We start from the raw sequence: 23,892 nt of genomic DNA, 5'->3' as shown, positions 1-23,892 counted from the left end.
TTTTATTCTTTTAAAGCTATAATAAAAGCAACTTAGCAAAGGTGAATAGAGGGGAACAAATCTCTTCTTAACAGTTAGTGAAATCCTATGCCATTTCCTACAGAGTTTTGGGGTTATAAAATAGCAGAAAGAACTCTAAGCACAGTATCTTAGGTATGAAGGGCAACTTAACCATAGGCAAAGAACACAGTCTAATGAGTTTAGGATGTAGTTTAGGATGCACTTTTACTATAAATAAATGCAGTGAAAGGCAGAATTTTAGTGCTATGTTATTAATTGTCAGTGAATACTTACGGAGCAAGTTTTGTTGCAAAGAGTCAGAGCGATATAAGTTCACGTGATTCTTCTTAAAAACATTCTTCAGTAGTTGGGCTCTTTCAGTTAAGCTAGAGAGAAAGCAGACATGTCAAAACTACTTACTCATTACCCTATTCCTTTATGTTCAAGTCTGCTCTATGGGCATTAATTTAAATGAGAAGTGTCCACTCTCCCTTTCCTTTTTAAATTGTGCCTGTTTAATTATTAAGATGATGATTAAAAGCTTGTGTGAGGACAGATTATTAAGTTCTGACCCTGGTAATTATTTTGCTTGTCACAGTACAGGCAAAATATCTGTTTGAAACACTGCTGTGTGCTGGTAACACAAATAAATGAATAATATTGTAAACCTTTGAGTGTGACTCCTTTAGAAATACACAATGTACAGGTGAAGGCACTATCTTTTCTTGATGTAGCACAGTTTGAAAATTGCCAGGCTGAATTAGACTTTTTTGTCTTACATAGAAAGTGTTCCCAGCCTCTATTGAGACAATACCCCAAAGGGATGGGAAATGAGAGGAGGCAAAGCCACATTCATGGTCATCAGCTGTGTGTACAGAAACAATATTTCCATAAACAGTGTTCTAGAAAGGAGCATTCCCCAGGAAACTCTGGAAGGTGATTTTCTGGAGATCATACCCAAATAAGAGCTACTATTGCTGCTAAGATTGGCCACTTCAGCCCACCTTCTTCCTTCCCAGCACTACTGCATTTGTTGTGTTGTATGCTTATCGTGCTTTACTGAGACTCAAGGCACTCCCCATTTCAGCCCAAATGGAAAACAGAAGCATTAAACATTTTTAAAACTGAGACTCAAGCATCAGCCAAATGCTGCAAACTGTAGTGGAAGCAGTAGCAAAGGTATTGGGTTTCCTTTCTGTCTTTCTTATACTAAAGTTCTCTCTAATAGGAACACATGTTACTAAATAAATACCAGGTAGATGAGCCATAGCACAAAAAAATTGCAAAATCTGACAGTTTTAGTAACATGTTAAATATGTGCAAGGAACTATACTAAAAAAAACCCAAACAAATTCTTCAGTCTCCTCTTGATTTGATATGACTGTGAACTACAGGCTGTGTTTCAAGAAATACCAATCTATCAGTTAAACATTTCAGATGCTGAAAAATCCATCCCTCTCTCAATGCAAACTGGTCTAAAAATTAGTTCAGTTAAAAAAGAAATGTATCTTATGTTCAATCTGAGAACACAGTGATTTGTTATTGTTAAAGTTTTGCTAGATTAGCAAAGTTGTCTCTTGTGAAATGATGTAGTAAGAAAACCAGATTTCATATACCTTATGTTACCAAGTTTTGATTACTCAAATTACTTTTTAATATTACTGTCAATTAGCTCAACAGACTTACCTTCCCAGGCTATCAACCAGACTAAGTGGTGCAAGGAAGGGAACCAGGCTGCTTTCCTTACTAGATTACCACTCAAGCCATTAAATTAGAAATGTCCATTCTTTCTTAAGTGACTATATACTTCTATAAGAAGCTGAACCACTGTTTAAGATGAACAGACTTAATGGTTTATCTCATCTTTCTGTTCCCCTCTAGTCTGGTGGTTAAAGCATATGGTGAAAGCTTGCCTTTTCTAAGTTGGAAAAGGAAAATAAGCCTACTATTTCCATACCCACAAATGAATGTTAACTGGAAAATCTACAGGGTAAGGGGATAGGGAGGAGAAACTGCTTCTGTGGCCACATTTTGAATGAAAAGATAGAATGAGACTTCCTTGCAAGGAAAAAATTAAGGTACCAATTCCAGGAAGGTAGCTGGCATCTGCTGACTGCATCAAGAATGGAGAGGCTGAAGTACTGAGACACACTGCACTTTCAGTGCTTTCCTAACCTAACTAACTGGGGAATTTTTTTCATCCTGTTTGCCCCTCTATGCTGTGTAGAAGCCCTCTTTTTTAGTTCAGAGCTGTAAACTGATTAAGTGACAATAGCAATAAAAAATTAGGGACTGAAATCTAAACTGTAAGAATATAGAGAATGAATAAATAAATCAGTATGTTAATATAAAATTACCCTGTTGCCATTCAAAAGCATATTTAAATATCTACACAAGAAGCCAAGAAAACACGATTTCGTAATTAACACAGTAACTAAATGCCTGTGCTCATTATATGTACCTATATGGACAGAGTATTAACTACTTTTGAACATGAAATGTGTACCTTTACAGGCAATTAAACACAGTTGTAGAAAAACTACTACTTTATGTATTCCTGTAACCCTCACAGTAAAGAATTTCTTCCTAATATCTAAACTAAACCTACCCTCTTTCAGTCCTTTATAAATTCTCCTGGCTTTCTTGTAGGCTCCCTTCTCAGTAAATATTCAGATACATACTGATTACAACAGCTATCCAATAAAAGAATCCTGGCCAGTTACCTGTGGAAGCTGAGACTTCTATTTTGTGTTGTAATATTTCTAAGATGGGAGTGGACAGAGTGGGAAAGTTTCTGGGTTATATTTTTTCACTATTTCCCAGTTACCTTTTAATCATGCAGTGATTTGTATATTCTTAGGTTACTTTGGCATTTAATGAGAACACATCCCTTCTTCTGCTGCAACAGAAAAAGATACTCCCAGAGGTATAAACCCTAGAATAAGAAAGTCTCATGTACATATCTTAAACAGATGTAGAGGACATTCCTCACCCATTTAACTACTTACTCTGTACTGGTAACTAATTAATCCAGGCTTCTGCAATTTAGGAGACTCAAAAATGTTTACAAAAGTTTAATCAAATTTTTGTAGATGCAAGTAAGTCAGTTCATCAGACCATTTCTTTAACAATGAATACTTTCTCTGTTTTGGCTTTATCACCTGGATTTAAATTCATTAAAAAAGAATGGAGAGAATAAAATCTTAAGGGATATTCTGTAACATCCAGCAATTTGCATATAAGGTGGATGCTTGTATCCTTCAGAAATACTGGTCTAAAAGTAACTTTGTGGAGAAGAATCAGATCTAAGGAAGATATTCTGGCAGGTAACTAAACAGCTGTCATAGAGCCCTCATAATTATTCAACTATGAGATAAAAAGATAATGACAAAAACAGTGGTGAAAATACCAAGTTTATTTTACCTATATAACAAGGGATCTGGAAGACATGCTGTATATAGAATGAGGGAAAAGCATCCTTCCTAGACAACTGAAGTTAGTAGGTGAATTTGCAATACAAGAGAAGTCTTGGGAATGCAAGTATGAAATATTAAAAAAGGTAGGTTACCTTACTGTATTCTATACCCACAAAATGTTCCCCTTTTAGCACCATCCTGTACTAATGTCTGCTTTCTTTTCTGCAACTCATTCTTCTACAGCTTTTGCTTTTTGCAAAAAGAGCATACATTGCTCCAAAGTTCAGCACATACTGATGGATGAGTTGGTAAATCTGGAGGAAGATATTGCCTTCAATCTGCTTGAATGACCAGTGCCACTGGAGAAAAGCATCTGTAACAATCAATTTACATCACCTTTAAAAGCAAGAGAACTTAGTCTTGCAAGCACTGGTTAGGTCTTGCAGTGATGAAGGAAAAGCAAGCTCGAAGTAGGAACTGCCACCAGCTAGGGGATTCTGCAGTACTTCCAGAGTGAAGCTGCTGCTAAAAAACCAGCACATGGAGCCTGAGAGGAGACTGAATGCAGGTATGCCCTCTTCTGCAGCCCACCACACTAGACTAGGTGTTCCATGGGTGGTGGGATAAGCTTCCAGGCCCCTTGGCACCTCTCCTGCTCCTTGTTACCAGGAAAGATTAACCCAACTAGAGACAAAACGTTCCTGTGAAAGCTCTCACACAAGCTGGATACTACCCCATTAAAATGGTGGTTATCACACTGGTATCTGATGTAATTTGAGCTCAAACTGGTAAATCCTAGTAAACTGATTCCCACTGAACTGGAGGAGAGATACAACAAGATTGCTAAAGTATCTTTATGAATGAGAGGTACTTTCTGAAAATTGAACCTATAGTAAAAGATGTGGCTGTGTTTTTTCTGGTCTCTTTCTGTGCATAGCTTGGTAGGAAAAAAGCCTTCTTGGCTATGCTTTCTGCCATGAAGATACTAAAAGAACAGCAGTCCAAAGAAAAGAAAGAACAGGAAAATCAAGTATCAGCAGTTTTGGCTTTTTTTTTAGGCCTCACAAAACTCACAAAAATGAAGACAAGAGAAGAAAGCTCTAGTTCAGCCAAATGGCACTAATGAATTGGAAGGGGGGGAGAGGGGGATTTTGTCATCTCATACATTCAGCAAGTGCTTCTTTCAGGTTCAGCTTAGGGTTAAAAAGTCTGAAATATTTTAGTAAGTGCACACCTTTATGTTGAATTTACATGTAGAAAATGTCTAATTGTTCAGTTTTACCTTCTCCCTTTTCAAATTATCTGCCTGGTCCATAACGAGAATTCTTGTGGAGTCTTAAGTTAAAAATTTTACTTACCTTATATAAGTTAATCAAATTAATTTGCTCTGGACCGAAATTAAATACAAAGCCAGCTTATTATATTCAATTTCAGAAAATCATAGACATATTTTTTGTTTGTCCCCATGCTAATGAGCAGCTTTTAAAGAATTTAATTTTTATTTTTTGTGCTTAGGCCCTGTTTACGGCTACACTAGGAAATGATGCAAGTTTAAACTCATTTTGTTCTAACCCATTTTCTTTTAAATTTGCTTGTGAATTAATTGTTAACACAGGGAAAAGTGACAGAATTAAAACTGTACTTCAGGCTTGTTCTATGCATAAGAATCAGAAACCAGTCAGCTACAAAGAAACACATCAGTTAAAGCTTTTGGTAAAAACCTCTGTGTAAGCCTGTGAAAAAACACATAGGCTCAGTAGACCACAAGTCCTTCACAGATGCCTTTCAATTTGTACAGCTTTTGAAAAATAACCTTTTGTCTTTGATATGTGGATAAAGCTAAAAATATTCAGCTTTTTATTTTTAAGGCAACGTTCTACAGATTTTTACCTCTTGCCATGCACAACTGCCCCAGGATCCTCAGACTTTGCTTCCAACTCCTGAACTTCATCTACCAGTGTCTTGTAAGTAGCTCTCTTTACTCTGTAAGCACATAAAAAATACTGCCAGATTTACTCTTCTTTAAAGTAGAACAGATAGTTTTAATGCTTATATAAATATTTAATTTATAAATCCATTTCCCCAGACTTAAAACTAAGCTTTATAAGTAGAAATATCAAAAAAACAAATCTAAAGAATGTATTTTATCATCTGTTCTTACAAATTAGAAACAAAAAATATTTATTAATAAAACACTATAATTATTGAAACATTTAAAATAGTAATAACTCTTGTAGTAAAGCTTTTTAAAAAAAGACAGTAAAAAGAATTTAAAATAATCACCAGAATTGATATTACATAATCACCAGAATTGACCTTAATTTGTTTCTTATTATATTAGTAATTAGAACACACATTTAGAAGTCAGTACTTTCTTCTGCAAACTCTGGCATTTCTGTACTCACACTTTGTATACTATATCAAGAAGTAAAGCTGTCATAGGAATACACAGAAGTCCCATCCAAAATACTCCAGAGCTGAACATCATAGCTGCCTGAAGAGAGAATGCACAAAATGCCATGTCATGACAAGAACTAGCAAAAAAAATCTTAGAAATATCAAGTAGTTTGTTGAGGCTATCAAAAGCAAATGTAAATGAATCATTCTTGTCTGACTAATGTGAAATAGAACGTGAACTGCTTTCTAAAATCCCCTGAGTTGCAACATAAATCCAGTAAATATTAAGCACTATTTCATGTTGAGAAGCTGGTAGAAAGATAAACTTCTTAGCTCTTTGCATGGGGAATCACCCCTCCACAATCCTGCTCTATACCACTGTGCTGATTACAGGCATTTCCATTAAAACCAGATTTATCAAAATCCACCCTTCTCCAACTTTTCACTATATTATGAGCACAATTTGCAATCTACTCTAAGATGATGTAACTGACCCTTCATACTGATACTGGACACTGTTACAATTATCCTGAAATGTAACTTAGATCCAAGTTATCTCCCACAGAACTCGCTGTACCACAGTTCCCACACTACCACAGACCTCTGTTAAACAGATTGCTTAAAAATGAGATATATGGAAACTATTTATGTGATTATGAAAGTATGCAACATATTGTTAAATGAAGATCTAGCATATTAATATATGGTGAAGTATTTGAAAACTATGTAATTGTTTTTATCTGTGTATTTGTTTTTTCTATACACCACTATATGTAATACATAGAATTTTCCTCTGTTTGTAACTTGGTCTGTAGAAATATTAAAAACTAAAACATATTGAATGGCCAAAAAAACCATCAAAATATATGGACATCAAAGGAAAAAAGTCCTACCCTTGTAATTCATGCTCAAATGTCTACATCAATAATAATATGGATGCAATGATTAGGATAACTAAACTCAAGCACGTTACTAGAGGTTTGATTTACAGTCAATATTCAAAATTCTTTTATAATGTAATTAGATTGTACAGAGGTTAAAAGCAACATCACTAAACAACAGCCTTTCAAATATTTTGCTTCATTATTTGGAGACTAATTTCTTTCACAGATTAAGCCTCAGTATGCAAAATAAATAAGCTGAAATTTTACTAGTTTTAATTAGCAGACAAACAGTAAGTAGCTTGCAGTAGCTGAAGTCTAATTTCTCGACATGCATGTATGAATGTTTTAGAATTATGTTGATGTATGAAAACAGAAGTGAATTATTTTCAGAAAAAAACCCTAATTCTCATATAATGAAAAAAGTTCAATTTACTCTGTTTTTGTATCCAAATTCCTAATGTCACGGATTCTTTGGAAAGCATTAGAATGTACTTCAAAAATGTGGTAACCTTACCATGGCTATGTTAAAAGGACATAGATATTGCCCTGAGATTCTAACTACTTCTATGAACAGCTGTCAGCAAAGGTGTAAACACTGAGCAGTGGCAGATTCAAAATAAACAATTCATATTTTCAAAGGAGAAAAAAAAAAAAATTGTATCAGGAAGTAGAGGAAAAGTGTAAATGAAGAAAATGTATTAGCAGTCACTTTATAATCAAAACCTGACTTTTGACATATTTGATGAATTACTCATTTTCTAGAACAGCAGCTAATAGGAAATGTCTATCACAAATGCATTTTGCAAGACATTTTATAATTAAGTAGCAATTAGACAGACAATTCCCTTAAAAACAAGAAAAATGTATAAAAATACAACTTGAACTAATTATGATTATTACCTCCTATTATTAACAACATATTTTTATTTATAAGAACATAGCAAAGAGCTGTCCTTGTGTTAGCCACCCGGTATTAAATGTTTGCTGGTGAAACAGCAAAAGTGATAATGTAGGTCTTAGGATGTTAATTCTGACCATTGTAATGCTAACTATGAATGAAGGAACAACTGGCGCCCACTATTCACTCCATCCAGCCTTTGGCTTTACAAATGAACAACATGAATTGAGGCAAAAAAAAAAAAGTTTTTCTGCGTCATATTTGAAAGCCTGTCAGATTTTTTTTCTTTTACAGAGTTAATCCAAACCTAAAAGATTTAAAGCCGACATTCGCATTAAAGACAGAGGCCCTCTTTGTATTTTTTGGATGAAGAGGGGAAAAAATAAAATCCCACAGAGGTATTTCCTTCCTTTCTGTACAAGAAAGCTCCCCCCTCACTCTGTAGAAAACATTTTTGTCTCTAACTTTTCACATCTCTCTACACATAGGCAGGTCATCTGGGAAATGGCAAACCAATCCTTTTCAGACAATGGCACTAACAGGAGCAGCCTGTTCTGGGGACGGACTCTGGCTGCCTCTGTTTGTGGTTTACAAATTGTTCCTAATGTGAGAGATTTGTGGTCTATGCCAAGTCTTCCCCCTTTAGGCCTTGTGAAACCAAATGGAATCTGCCACAAAAGTGGCTCCCAGGGGAATTCAGAAGTAATCCAAAATGAGAGCTGGGAAGCCCAGTTTATTGTAGGACTTACAAATCCTGCGGGGGAGATAAATAATTTGTTCTACGTGTAGCTCATGCTCAATATTAAGACTTTCTAAAATAAATTAGTATTTTTTAAACTTAGATTTTTATATAGGTTCTCATTTTTCTAAAAAGAAAAAAATGCTGAGAAATACTCCTTTTCATGACTTAGTGGCACATAAGAAATCTTGGCTGTAAAACATTTTTAATGCACTGTTGAAGATGTACTGTTAGGAAATTACATGTCAGAATGAACAGGGAATATTTGCTTTTTCCTCATTATGAAATAATCTGCCAAAACAGCTAGCTTAGATTTTAAAAAGCCTTTAAAAATAAGAAGATGAAAACAGTGGTAAAATTCTTGCCGCAGAAAAGCTTACCCTTTTCAGTTTATCTATTTCAAGTATGATCTAGGTACACATCTCATTCCTATAAACTACAAAGCTGTAAAATACCTCAACAGCATCAAACCAGCAAAAATTTCTCAACATTCATTAGTAAGAAAAAACTTAATTAGTTATGTGTATGTGTTTGCCTTCATATATGCCAAAGTACTTACTGTTGTAGTACTAAAACAGATCTGCATTAACTTCCAATGCAATGAAATTCCCACAAGTAAGTTCTTGTATTGCCTCCAGTCTTTCTTTGCTATGTAAGTTTAAAAAAAATCTTTTAGCTCTTTTTAATCAAGAACTGTGTTCCTCAGAATTGCAAAGAATTAAGCTCCTCACTATTAGGATCTCTGGTTGTTAGGTATATTAACCAAGACAGACCACTGGAAGCAGAAAAGATAAATTGGCCAGTTCAAAGATCAGCTCTGCTGTTCCTGTTTGAGAGAATAACTACTGAATCTGAAGAAAGATCTTTGTAATATATCTGGGATTAGCAAATTCTGGCTCATAAACAAATGTCTGCTACTAGACCAAGTACAATTAAACCGTGAAGGTTTGAGGAGTCAAAATGGAAACTACCTATCAGGAATTAAATGGAAAAAGAAAAACCCCTTAGACAAATACTTTTGATTTCTCAAGTGAAAGATGAAAAGCAAACTTTAAATGCAAATTATTAAATAGTTAAAGTATGTTAGTGTCACAATGCTAACATAATTTTAGGCTCTCAGTGAGGACAGATGACTAAAATGAATATGTTTTATGGGATAAATTCTGATTAACTTAAAAAAATCATCTATAAATCACTGACCTTTTTTGAAGTAATAATATTCTCCACAAATGTACACTGAAACGTTTTTTCTCTAAACCAGAGGTTCATATAGGTATAGAAAGGAAGACATACACATAACTGATTATTGTTTTGTAAAGACTAACAGTTCTTAAAAGACAAGTGGGGAAAACTTGTAAGGGAGATGAAAATGTGCTGAAACTGTAGGATAATGCCTACAGGAGCCTTCTGCCGAGAATGGCCTTGAGAAATATTTTGGACTATGAAGGAAAAGCATAGCTTTTATTGTTAAATTATTTCAACATCCTTGAAAATTTAGTACACCATTTATTCCCCCTGCAATGATGACACAAAATTAATCCAGACTGGTAAGAAAAGCAGTGCAACAGGAAGAAAAAAAAAAAAAGGAAATAAATGACAGCACAACTACCCTAGATATTAGCCACTGAAGAATGACTATATTCCACAAATTTTGTGATAATGAAGTGAGAATTGATAGACATTGGTATTTGCTTACCATATAGAGCTCGAAGCAATTTTTAGAAATAGAGATTGCCAACTCAGTTACCTGCAAAGTTCCCTTAAAGTATGGCACAGTAATTCTCTTGTTCGGAGGAAGTTAAAGAAATCATAACTTCCCAAATTTTAGGGGCATTATTTATAACTCTCCCTGCTAACTGAGGAAAAGCACCATAGCAATTTTTCTTAAATATAGAACCATTTAAACTTATTTATTACGATGCATTCTGCAAAAGTTATTAAAATATTATTCAGCTGTTTTTTAAAAATCCAAGAGACAACTATCCATTAATAGCACCTTTTACAGCTGGAGGGACAACACAGCAGGGTGCAAAAGCTGTAAGATCCTCATAGAGAAGCTGTTGATGTATGGGCTGGATAAACAACTGTGAGATACACTGAAAACTGCCTGAAGGGCAGCTAGTGATCAGTGTCAGGCTGGCTGGAGGCCAGGAACTGAAAGTACACCCCAGGGGTCAATACTGGGTCCAGTTTCATTTAACATCTTCACTAAAGATCTGGATGAGAGGTGAAGTGTCCCCTCAGGAAGTTTGCTAACGACACAAAACAGGGTAGGAATGGCAAATGCAATAGAGAGTTGTGTTGCCATCCAGAGAAACCTCAAAAGGCTGAAGAAATGGGCTGACAGGAAACTCATGCAGTTGAGCAAGGAGGAATGCAAAATCCTGCACATGGAGAGGAACAACCCCCAGCAGCAGTATATCCTGGGGGCCACCCAGCTGGAAAGCAGCTTGGTGGAAAAGGACTTGGTCTCAATGGACACCAAGTAGAAAATGAACCAGCAGTGGGCTCTTGTGACTAAGAAAGCAAGTGGTATCTTTTGGTTTCACTAGACAAAAGTATTGCCAGCAGAGGGGAAGGCAGGTCCCCTCTACACAGCACTGATAAGGTCACATCTAGGGGAAGTCTCCAATTCTGGGCTCCCCAGTACAAGGAAACAGAGACAGACTGAAATTAGTCCAGTGTCCTGTAGCATCTCTCATATGAGAGAGAAACCTGAGCTGGTTGGGACTATAGCCTAAGAGAAGGCTTAGGGGGATCTTACTGATGGAGACAGACTCCTGAGCAGAGGGGGCAAGGACAGAGCCAGGCTATTTCCAGTGAAGCCCTGTCATGGCACAAGGGCAAGGAGCACAAACTAAAACTTGGATCTGAACATTGAGAAAACCTTTCTTATTGTGAGGGTGACTGAACAGGGACACAGGCTGTTCAGAAATGTTGCAGTGTCTCCATCCTTGGTAATATTCAAAAGCTGTCTGGACATAGTCCAGGGCAACTTGGTGTAGTGTTGGAAGCACCAGGCCACAGACCTGTTCAACTGTTCTGTCATAGTATCCTATCCTAAATACTTTGTTTTGTAGGTTTTGCTCTACATTACACTAAAACTAATTCCCACTTTTGGATCAAACTTTAGACAAACATCTTACTAGAGAAGACCTGCTCATTAGAGACTGAAGTATATGAACAACTACATTTTCAAAAAAGTTATTTGGTGTTTTTGTGTAAAAAACCCCAATGCAGTAAAGGCATTAAAGGATGCCTATCTAATATTTTAATAAACATGATTCCATATAAGCAGGATACTTGGCATAATACAAAGAGAAGCAATATTTAAGAAACCAATGCTGTCAATATAGTATATTTGAATAGACCTTTTTTACACAGTGCAGCTAAATCTTCCCACAAGAAATATTACTGCATTTCACAAGACTTCTGCAAACCTCAATCAAATGATCTAAAATTCTGTAAAATACATGCTTGTACCTAACTCCAATTTCCATCAGTAGTTTTATAAATCCCCTGGGTCAGACAGAGCAGAAGCAGATGGTGCTCTGGAGAACTTTACAGTGCATTGTCTACAGTACCACAATAAATTATGAAGTTTTGTGGATACTGCACTTTTGCTTAGTTTCAATGTCAACCTCTTATTCAAGTAAAGTATTATTATTCTAAGCTATCTTATTAATCATATAGGTGTAAAAACAGAGGCCAAACAATTCAGAGCATGTAACAATAACAAGGAGCTTGTGGAATAAAGAACAGATTGATTTGTTTTTCACCCCTCCTCAAGTACAGGTTTGCAACTCAAACCACAACCAGATTTTTTCAAGAAAGAGATAACTATACCAGTTTAGAAATTTATCTATTATTATAATTTAAAAATCAGTCTATTTTTTAGTTCTGTTCAGTTCTGTTTTTTAAAAGATGACTTAAAGGAAAAAGTACCCCTATTAACTGCAAGGATGGAAGTACTAATAGAAAGCTCTAGCAGCTTTACAGCCTACTGACACACGAATGGAGGCTGCTCTTATTAGGTGATGTAAGTTACAGAAATTTCATTATTTAATGCAATTATTGCAAAAGGACTACACAGATATAAAAACATATAACAATTTATTCACAGCTTCCTTTATTTGTGCAGTCATACACAATATGACAAAACAAGGACAGCAGGAAATGTCCAGCAACTCCCTGAATCACAGATCAAAAATGCATTTTGGTCAGTATCACAGAAAAGTTTTCTTTGTATTAAAGAGCTTCAAAGAAAAAAGAAAATACACCTACAAAGCAAATACCTTATCAAATACGAACAGACTTGGCATTTAGTTTTAAAAACTTACGCAAACTTCATCTGGCTTAAACAGAAAATATAATTTTTAAAAATATTTTGAAAGTATATTTCAATTATCTGTTTGCTGATGTGATACACAGAAGTATCAACCTAATTTATATCAGTGTAGTAGAAAAACAAACCCAGGCAGTTGATTTTTTCAAGTCCACCAAAAAAATTTTCTTCTGGTCTGTAGTGACACCTTTTTTTGAAATTAAGTGCAACTTGTTTAATGTAATGGGTCAAAACATACAGTGTTTTACCTAATCAAAAAATGTCTACAAAGAATTGTATTTTGTTTTTTTATATTGTTATTGTTATTTCATATTGTTTTTTTCCTTTCTTTCCCGTGCATCTATATTTAAAAGCACAGTCTTTACTAGTAAAATATTAAGAAAATAACCCGTAAAGTTCCTTGTTCACATGCTTCCATACGAGTCAGTACTGACAGAAAACAAATGCATGAATAAACATTTCTGCAGATGTAATGCAAATTGTAATATAATAAAGACTATGCTACAGAGGCTGCAAAGTTGTTATAAAATCAATGAAATATTGAAATGTATTCAGCATCTCTTTTTCACAAGCTGTGCATCCCCATTCCTTCCCACAGAAACAGCATTTTTCTACCACCAAAATCCTCCTTGCAGAAAAGGTATTTAAATATTTTGTTATAAGTAGATAGAAGTTGAATTCCTAGACTTTTAGGATCTGTGTTTAACACTAGAAGAATATAGTCCCTAATTCTTAGCTTTAGTGCTCCAACATAAGAGTATAAGTAGCACAAACTGACTCTTCTTCTGTTAAAACTCAATTTTTTCTTGAGTCATTACCTTGCAGTGTTCTCCACTGAAATACATTTTTTGGAGTTGAATATTTTATAGAAATGGATACAAAAAATGAGTTTCAAAATATTTAGATGAAAACCTTCCTCTGCATCCAATGAGTTTTTCTTCACCTCCATATGCTTTTTCTCTCCCCTTCAAGAGCACTAGAATTTTATTTTCTTGGAAGAGAACCAGAAATAAGCAGGAAGAATCTTACTATTTTCATGACATTAATATGAAGAAAGACCAAATCCTTATTAGAATGTTTGATTAAGTTCTTTTCTATCTCAAAGAAGACATGAAAACTTTGTTTGTAGGAGCTGGGACTTAATTGTTGGATGAATATTGTGTCAAGAATACAGATTAGAAAGAATATAAACCTACTAAGACACAATTATTAACATCTCTAAGAAGAACAAACTTTCTAAGGACTGTAGTTATATAGTCGTTATATATACAACTATATATCCTTATAAATCTGAAGTTTATTAAAAAGGGAGCATTTTAAATGAACACATTTAGGAAAAAAAAATGCATGGAAGTCCCCTTCAGCATAATTTCTCAGATCATACCAGCCAAAACAGACAAAAAGCTAAGAAGCAGATGTCAGTTTTTGACACACTCTAACTTCTGCCAAGTATATTTGGATGAATTTTTCAGGTTTGACTCACACACTTGAAGGAATCAGGCAAGCAGAAATTGCACATGCAAGCAGAGTTGTTTATACAGATTTGTTTCTGTCACATCACAATTTTTTCCACAGAATAAATCCGTGAATCTTTTAGTTTCAATAGTTATGGAAGGCTTGACTTGCTACAGAGAAACTCAGTGAATTCTGCCCTGCCAGAGACCACTCAGTCAGCAGAGGGGCTTCCAGGAAAGCATACAAAAATCCTGCTTCCAGTCTGAGCTGCAGTGTGCATCAACAGGACTCTTAGCCACATGAAGTGCAGTGCAAAAAGCTAGATCAGAGTTTTGAACAAAAGCTTTAATGGTCTATGATACTTTTAGAAGACTTTATTCTGACATCACAGATATTCTTAGAAAGAAAAAAAAAACAACCTCAGTCAACAACACCCTCCTTCAAACAACTTCATGCATGTACACACATCAAAACTACTATATACACATCCATGGATAAGCAAACACACTAACAAAATAAGACTACCCATTTCAAGTACAGATAAAGTTTTATAGCAACAAATAAATGATTTTAGGTTCCTAAGTCAGACTACTTTGGCACAATATTGAATTCAAACAATAAGAGTTGTTGACAGCTAGATCTCTTTAATGACAAACCATTTCTAAAAGATCATAGGAATTACATTCCCTCAAAACCAGGTATTTTCACAGTAACTTTGGTCTGAAAATGTACTAACTAAAACATTGTTATTTCAATAGTGTAGTAGCCACCTTTATGTCATACCAGGTATAACACACCATTTTTTTTCCACTGTGCTCATCACCATTAAAGTTCTGCTGTCTTAAAAACCATAAAGTTTTGACAAAATCTCTAAAAACACCAAATTCCAAAAAAAATCTGCTTCTTCTATAAAATACAGTGTAAGAAACTGCTGAAATATGATAGCTTCAATTCCTTTAATTTACAATAATGTACAGAATTAGTTTTCAGTGGAGGCAACGTGGTAATGTACAAAAGCTACATATATACATAGGTTAAGACATTATGATAGAGAGGAAAACCAGCTAGAAATTGTGTAATTTCAAATTCTTTTCCTTAGGTCTCCAAGTGTTTCCATTAAAATGTAGTAGTTACAGAAATGCCTTTTTTTCCCTGTAACTGTTTAAACAGGAGATTACCCAATTCCTTATCTAAATTACTTTCAATTAAGGGAGAGAGATGCACCTACATTTCCCACATCCTGCATAAATTTTTAAATTGCTGAATTATATCACAGTGGAGGTGGAGTCAGACTCACTCTTTTACTTGTGTAAGGCTTGATTTAGTTGATATGCTTTGAGAACCATTAGAAGAATATCTTTCTGACACAAGAAGGTATTCTCAGTTTCTGATTCCCACTGAGAATGCACAGGAGGTACTGGTCATGCCCAGAAGCAGATATTAATGTTTGGGAAATTAATACTTCAGATATTTCTGAAACTGAATGGTATTGAGAATTTGGGACTGCAGTTCCAATTATATCAGAGAAGGCAGCAAATAAGCATCTTTTATGGATTCAATCCAATTTGGAAACTCAGAGCAGGTTTATACAAATGTGATTACAAATGAATGAGACACCACTAATTACTGTCAAAAGGTTAAAGATACATTACAATAATGATTCCAAGCAGCTCATTAATAGAGAAGGAAGTGCGCAAGACAAGCAGTTCATGCAATGTCATGGCACCTCAAATTTTTTTGAGGCATTTTACAGCTTCAAGTACTTGGCAAATTTGTAAAATTCAAGATTGAAAAGAGCCTTAACCAGGCTACTACTAGTTACTTCATTATAAAAAGTGCTCCAGAAAAATAAGCACTGTAATTCTGAGTACTGCATTTGGTAATATTTCTTTAGAAAATTAAAGCTTACTAAGAAGTGCAAAGCAGCTCACCTGTGTAATCTTTCCATTAGACCACATACTCACAGCCTGTTAGTTGAGCATTTTCACAAGAGTAAAAACTGATTATATTTTAAATAAACATGGCTACCATATTGAAGGTATAAAAGACAGAATGACATATGCACCTCTAGTTAGCAGAAGGATCCAGTAAATATTAGGTCCATACTAAAGACAGAAACAATATTTTTTTCACATATTTGGCTAGTTAAAATATTTGTTAGTTGAAATATATTTTTACCTCTCCTGACATATCAGGTGCCATAGGAATGACTGGCCACAAAGAAGAGTAGATTCCAAAAAACACTACCCAAAGTGCAATGCTTCCCCAGATTGCTATATGGCTGAACTGTTAAAACAAACAAAGAAGAGAAAAATTATCACAGATACATTATAGCATAAAATAACATCCTTGCTACCTAGTATTTACAATGCTATTTTGATATGTAGGATTAAATTTCCATGCCATATATTAATTTAACTCTATTACTTCAGTAGCTATTTCTTAAAGGAAAATGATACTATCAGCAGCAATATTACTGCATTTTCAGCCAATTTAAATTCAGTTATAGTAAGTCCAGAGTAATTTGATTTTTCTAGTTTAAGTATTACGATTAGCCTAATTTTCAGTTTTGAGCATTATTTTTTGTATGTGGATATTCTGTCCTTCCACACAGTAACCACAGTTTGCTACTGACAAACTGTTAAAAGGTGCAATATAACAGATAAGAAGAAAACAATCCAATTATTCATCCATCATATATCACAGAACATTTGAGAATATGGCAAAGACATTTGCTTACCAAAGTCCAGTATGAGGTCTCTAACCCAGCCTTCAAACACACAGTCAGAACCACAAACTTAAGGAGAGAAAGATAGAGAGAGAATTCTTAATATGGAAATCTTAACATACAGAAATAATTAGTTTGGTTAAACTTTCAGGAGGAGACAAGAAAAAGCAAATTGCCACTAGAAGATTTAAGGATACAACCCAGTAATGAGCAAATAATAGAACATTAAGAATTACTAGTATCCATTACTAATGGCCACTGACTTGATTTGGAAAACTTTTCTTTTGCTTTAGAAATCTTATCCTTGCTTCTCAGAACTCTTTAAGTCTGGCTCTTACTAAGGTATTGGCATCTTTATTGACAATATTTTGGTTACACACAAAGGTTTGTGAAAACTGTAGTAGTCCTCTTCTGTAGAGATTGAAAATCCTCTAGTTACAGACAGGATGACTACAACTTTCTACAGCAAGACAGGTTTAGAAGACATAGATGCAGGACTGAAAGCTTGCAATTGTTCAAGCTTGCAATTGTTCAAGCTTACATTAGTCTAAACTTAAAAACCAACCAGAAGTTTTGTTCACTTCATTAGTAAATGAGTCATCTGCACCAAACCCTGAAAAGTTCAAGAGTTAAATGTCAGTAATATAAGACTTATGTTCTGCATACAAATAACATGTTAAGTAACCTTTTATGTAATTGCCATTATACCCCCGATCTTTACTCTTTTCTTATCTTTACACTTTTTATGGAGCAGTCTCTGAAAATCTCAAGTTTGTAGGACATGCTCCATTTTAACTTACAGATGAGCAGTAGGAGAAAGTTTATAATCCCACAGCAAGGACTAGTTGATCCAGGAAAATTGTTTATCTTCTTCCTTTGAAATTCACTCAAGCAAGTTTTTTGTTTACCAAAGAAATACTCATTACATTTTGTAACCCACTTGTGAATGTGTGCCACAAGTTTAGCTTTACATGTAATCTAAAGAATATGAGGCTGAAAAAAGGAGTCACAAAATCCAAGCTCCAACTCTTACACCTATAGTTTGTTGGGCAAGTTGGCAGCACTGATTGTCAGTGTTTGTATTGAATTTCAAGCAGCCTCAGAAATTCAGAAGAAATGTGCTTCAATCAGAAGCTGAAGCAACTAGGTAAAGATGTATGGCAAATCTTTCACTATGTCTGGTGCACAGAAGGATATAAATACTGCCAGACAGCATTCACCTATAAGCTTATACTTTCAATTCTGAAATCCTGAAATCTCCTATTTCAACTGTGCTATTAATGACTAAAAAAAACCCACAAAAAACACCACCACAATTTCATTATCTAAAACATGTGAAATCTAATTAGAAAAAAATGGAGGGTGATTTGGTACACTTGTTCACTACTTAGGTCAGTCATAAGAAAAGTAAACGTCCCTCAGGATGAGATCTAACATTCCTACTGCATAGACAAAATGTATACACAAAACAGACACTGCACATCTCTAAAAGTAGATACACAGAGTCAGTATAGAGACTTTACTGAACTGTGATGGGATCATATATGATATCCCTAACAAAATCACCAGCTATGCAAGGCACTCAAGAATATGGGATTTATTGTTCCCTCCTCTGCCTCATCCAAACTTACAAATATAGTGCACCAAATCCTACCCAGGAAGCAAGAATTCAAACTGGTATTCTGTATAAAGAGTGAGCTTTTTTTTCTTTTAAAAAAACTCTCTAAAATAGTCATACAGACATTTTCACAGCACCCTATTCCTATTTGAAATTTGTATTTAAAGAAATAATTCCAGGACATACTATGAATCACTGCATATTTCTGACTTTATTTGTGGATCCAAAGAAACTAAACTATGTCAACTTCAGAATTCCTTTCTTATTGACTTTTGCAGAACTGATGACTGCAGACTTCTGAAAACCACGTTGAAAACAGTATGAGGAATGAGAATTACCTTAGCCTCAGAATTTCGACATGACTGACAACTGTTACTGCTCATATACTTCATATGAACAGATTTAAAAAAATATAAAACTCTACCCTCACTTTGAAAATCTCTCAAATTCACATATGTTCAAGGTTTCCTTGAATTCCTGTGCAAGAGCAGGAAAACATCAATTGTAACTTCTATATTTCCCCAGACTTTTTAACCTGAAATGAAGGAAAACAGATTTTTGGGAAATTCTTGACCACTATGTAGCTTAGTAGCAAGAAATTAACCTCTCAAGATGGTCAAGATTCAGCTCTCCTAGCTGAAAACCAGCTGTAGAATGTGACATATGAGCAGCACTGTGACCTCTGTTTTAGCATGTGTCTAGAATATTTTCCTTTTATTTCAGTTATGATGTTTCCTTATTCCCCAAAGGAGTGATTTTGATGTGAATTCATATTGCAGCCACCTTACTTTAATGGAAAAATTAATTTTTTTTGTACCTGCCAACAGTGAGGAACTTGAAAAATTAATTAAACTTTTAACATTGAACAGAGGACAGTAAGCATAAATCTAATTTTGCTTCTATGAGAGATCTTGGAAAACCTGCTATTGAGTAACATTCTTATCTAGAAAATGAAAAGCACATATTTAGCTTTACTAATTTATTCTAGGAGATAAAAGGAAAAAAGCCCCAATAATTACTAGTATCTATGAGAGCAACAGAATTTTACTCTTAGGTATAGATCAAGTGTACTTCTGGTGGTTTGACTGTCTCTGAAAATGCATCCTAGAACCTTTGTTCAGTATGGCTCAATGCCTCTTTTAAGGCCTCATGATAAATTAAGATAGAGGGAGAGAGAGCAGGATTGTATCTTCAGAAGTCCACAAAGCACTTCTATAATCAATAACCTGCAATTTCTCCAATGCAAGAACTTAAACTAATATGCATGCTAATTAGGAAATTCTAATTCCCATTATTTAAATACCAGACAGTTTATAGTAAAGCAGAAATATATCTTCTGCATCTTTATTATACTGCTTTGCTTGAAAAATGGGAATTAGAACACAAAGTGCACTTCAAAACTTCTCAAAGAGTCATTCAAGAGCCATTTCTTACTCTTAAGGCCCTGCACTGAATTAAGTCTGTTATGAAGAGAATTAATAATAATAGTAGCACCAAATCTTTGAAATAGTTAGAGCCAATATAAACTTACAGTGTATACAGTGTTACCCAGGAGCAGGTAATCAGAAGTTTTGCCATTGCCAAATACAGTACCTGGAAAAAGAAATGGATAAAAAAAAACATTTAAACATTCACAACAGCACTATATATCATCTTAATTTTGATACAAAACAGATGGTAACACTTTCCACAGGGTACTAATAGATTTCATCTTGAACTGCACTGAACACTAGAGAACTATGACTTTCATCATGCTTAGTGCTCTAAAACTTCCAGTGACTTCAGGGATTGTGCAGGAAACAGGAACTTTTTGTGACACCACATACCAACAAGACCAACTCTCTATTCAGTAGCAGTACGATTAGAGTTTCTTTTAATATCAACCTTATCTTCAGAAAGATGTGAAATACAATGGTTATGGTATATATTGATTATAACATGTAAGTAAGCAGGAAGCTTAGAGTCAGATTTCCACGAATTCTGTTATTTTTTGGTATGGAAACTTCCTTGCTCTTATGCATATTTCTGAATTCAACTTTAGTAAAAATACAAAATATACTCAGTTTAAATTCTTGAGATGCTTGTCATTCATAAAATTTTCAAAATTTACCCAACTCAAATATGTGGATTTATATAAGTACATATCCATTTGGCATATATGGAAACACACACACATCAGTTATGCAGAGTCAGAGCTCTCAAGAGATGCATTTTCATAAAAAATTGTATTTTCATAAAAAATTGTATTTTCATAAAAACCACATGTGTTTCCTAAGTTTAGGATTCTAAAGCACTGAATTTTCCATTATTTATCAGAAGTCCAAGACTACTTTTACAGCATAGACTTTTCTGATCCCAGTTCTGTCAAATTTCTTTTTAGACATGGGATAACTGACAACTGAATTATTATGAGGAAATTCATCATTCTCAATTAAAAGTACTAAGGTGGCTACATTTTCACATGTTTAATTTTGAAATGTTTTTAGCATTCACATACTGTAACTTAAACAAACTAAATTGCAACACTCTGCTGTAGAGGTTCTAATCACCAGGATATTGCTTTTTACTGCATTATACAAAGTAATCAAATGCTGTGTATGTAACAAGTAAGGATAAAAGTAAAAGACAATAAAAAAGAAAAGAATAATAAAGAAGGATATTTAAAAAAAAACTGTACTGGGGGAAAGACAAGCATAAATGTGATTTTCTGTGGGGGGCACTGAGAGATGGGTTTATAACTCCTCTGATTAGGATGGACAGGGGTAAGTGACAAAAATGGTGATAAAAGCTGATAAAAATGGCCTGTAGTTGGAAACACTTATTTTCCACTACCTCAGCTGGAATATGGTCTATTAAACTGCTAATTAAGTATGTTTTCATATCTGTGTTGAATATTTTTCCAGCCTTCATATCATCTTTATAGATGTTTGAAATTAAATCCATTTTGGTGAATGAAGAGTGCCCCTCTCTGTCTCCCATTCCATGATGAGGAGCTCACAATGGCTACATCCTTAGGTCTAGAGATACTGCATGTATTTCTGACAGTTCAAATTTAACTTACTCCCTTGGACAGAGTAGCATACCTTGAAGGACTACAGGATCTGATGCCTGAAAAAAATCCCTGAGCTTATTTTAAACCACAGCTTATTTTAAAGATTATACAAAAAAGGAGTACCTGGTGAATTTACTAGTACATGTAGGTTTGGCTTTTGCCATTTATGTTGACAAAATTACATCCAAAGAAGCTTCTGTGAAGATTTATGTATTTCACATTTCATCCATGACAGTACATGGAGTGTAAATTTTGTGTACTGTACAGTGGTAAGATCCCATAGATCCAATGCTGACAAACAATTCTTACAAATCCATACTTATTCTCTGATCACATATTTCTTGATAGACTCTACTATGATAAATGCAATTTGAAATATTCTATTTAGAGATAAGAAACAGATGGACAAGCAAGACTAAGACTAAACAGGAGAATTTGACCAAGAGAAGGGCTCCAAGAGATTTTAATCTTCTTCAAGATTGGGCTTTCAACACTCTAATAAATACCTGCTAATATATGCACTGCACTGCTTTATAATATATACCTAGCAGTAAAGAGCATAATGAGAGAAAGACAGAGGAACAGGCAGGCAGCCAAGTTTATTTCCACCAGCCAGAGTGCTCTCTCAGCACTCTAATGCATGAATCTGAGCTGTACCTTTCATATTTTAGGGTCTACCTGCACCTCTTCTTTGGTAAGAGAAGGTGAAACCAGGGACATGTTCTCAGAAGTTCCTGTCTCTGGTATTCCTTAGGAAACTAATACCTTCTGCTCCCTTACCCATCCTTACTCTAGCAATGAAAGGGGAAGGCAGCAGGCAATTTGCTCAGACTCACAGAGGACACCTGCCAGAAAGACAATTCTAGCCCAGGGTTTGAGGGCTGAGAAGGCTGAGCTCTCACAAGTGCTTGTACAAATATCTCTGCCATTCACACATGAACTCTGCATCACCACAGACACTCATTCAACACTCATCCATGGTGTACTGCATAAACCTCTCACATGGCTACAGCTTTGAACAGGGATTTCAGTTTAATTTTGAGATTAGGGTTTTAGAGTATGCACTGACATTTTGGGAATCTCATTCCTCCTGGGCTGCCTAAACCTCTCCAATGCAAACTGCTGCCACTGAACACACATGCAGTGTGATGTGAGTGGCCTTCAAGAGAAAACAGGCTGCCACACACCTCCCTTTACCCATTAGGAGTCACTGAGTGTTTTTTCCCCTTAACCTTTTTGGGCACTAGCAGCTGTGACTGTCTCACTATCAAGTCCCAGCAGTTTCAAAATGTCCATGAGAACATTTCTGTCCCCTATGCCAGGGCAGGCTACTCGGCCACATCACAAAACAGGGAGGAGCCTAATTTTCAGAAAAGCTGCAATGTACACACTTGGTTTTTTTTCTCCCCATATACTGGAAAAAAGAAACAAAACCCCATCTTTATGAGAACTTTTCCAGCCCCAAACATTCCCACAAAATGTAAGCAGTGTTTTCAAGTTTGCTTTAACTAACACCACTTTCCTCTCAACCAACCCACTTCCTTCTGCAGCTCAAGTGCACATACAACAGATGAACTGGAAGATGGACAGGACTGATGTCTTGGACATCACTGTTCCTCTGCCACAATCCTACTCACAGAAATATATACTAGCAGGTTTGTATGGCCTTGAAGCAACAGGACAGAATGTATACACAATAAAAATAAATACTGACAAAATGTAAGAGACAATACAAGGGATAGCAGCATTTTAGGATCTTGTAGGTATTTACTATAGTAGTGTATTTTATAAAAATTAGCATAATTAAATAGCAATCTCTTTTTCTCCATCTTGTTACATAAACACTATTGAGATAATTAAATATGTAAGTACATAATATTATTCCTACTTTTACACAGATCTTAAATAGAACATTTTATGTATATGGCATCTGGTTTAGTTCTAGAAATGTTATCTTGAAATTTAATCACACTGAACTGTTAGCATTTAAAAATCTTTCCTTAGAAAGAAGACAATATTTAGAAATTTCGTACTTTTCAATATTTATATTTTTATTTTTTGTAATACTTACCATGCTGGAGGGCTTTTAGTGGAAACCAAAACAGAATGAATGAGTGGAAGAGGCCATTTAAACAATGAACCCAGAAAACCTAAGAAAGAGAAAACAGAAAATCCATGAGAACCATTTGCAATAAACTAGCTCTGTGAACCTTGACCTTTCTTTTTATCTGTGTGTTAGATTCACAAAATGTGTTTTTGTTAGGCCACCACTGTGAAGTAATATAATTGACAGGCACTTTCTGCCTCTTAGCTCTTCATGGGTCATTTGTTTATTTTTATGCTTTGAAAAAAAGTGTGTA

The 23,892-nt window shown here is 34.9% G+C and overlaps 1 protein-coding gene across 4 annotated transcripts in view; it reads right to left on the bottom strand.

Annotated features, from left to right (window-relative positions):
* The window catches only part of ATP8A1 (ATPase phospholipid transporting 8A1), a 91,406-nt gene that overhangs the window by 4,527 nt on the left and 62,987 nt on the right, over positions 1-23,892 (bottom strand). For all 4 annotated transcript variants that reach the window (XM_056489726.1, XM_056489725.1, XM_056489727.1 and 1 more), the window contains 7 exons: positions 23,604-23,682; positions 20,012-20,073; positions 16,875-16,931; positions 16,313-16,420; positions 5,822-5,910; positions 5,307-5,399; positions 295-386 (listed from right to left, as the gene is read on the bottom strand). In XM_056489726.1, coding sequence (XP_056345701.1) covers positions 295-386; positions 5,307-5,399; positions 5,822-5,910; positions 16,313-16,420; positions 16,875-16,931; positions 20,012-20,073; positions 23,604-23,682 — 580 coding nt within the window. The remainder of the gene's footprint in view (positions 1-294; positions 387-5,306; positions 5,400-5,821; positions 5,911-16,312; positions 16,421-16,874; positions 16,932-20,011; positions 20,074-23,603; positions 23,683-23,892) is intronic.

The sequence above is a fragment of the Oenanthe melanoleuca genome, chromosome 4 (genome assembly GCF_029582105.1).
Source record: "Oenanthe melanoleuca isolate GR-GAL-2019-014 chromosome 4, OMel1.0, whole genome shotgun sequence".
Lineage (NCBI taxonomy): Eukaryota > Metazoa > Chordata > Aves > Passeriformes > Muscicapidae > Oenanthe > Oenanthe melanoleuca.
This window is presented reverse-complemented; position numbering and strand designations above follow the sequence as displayed.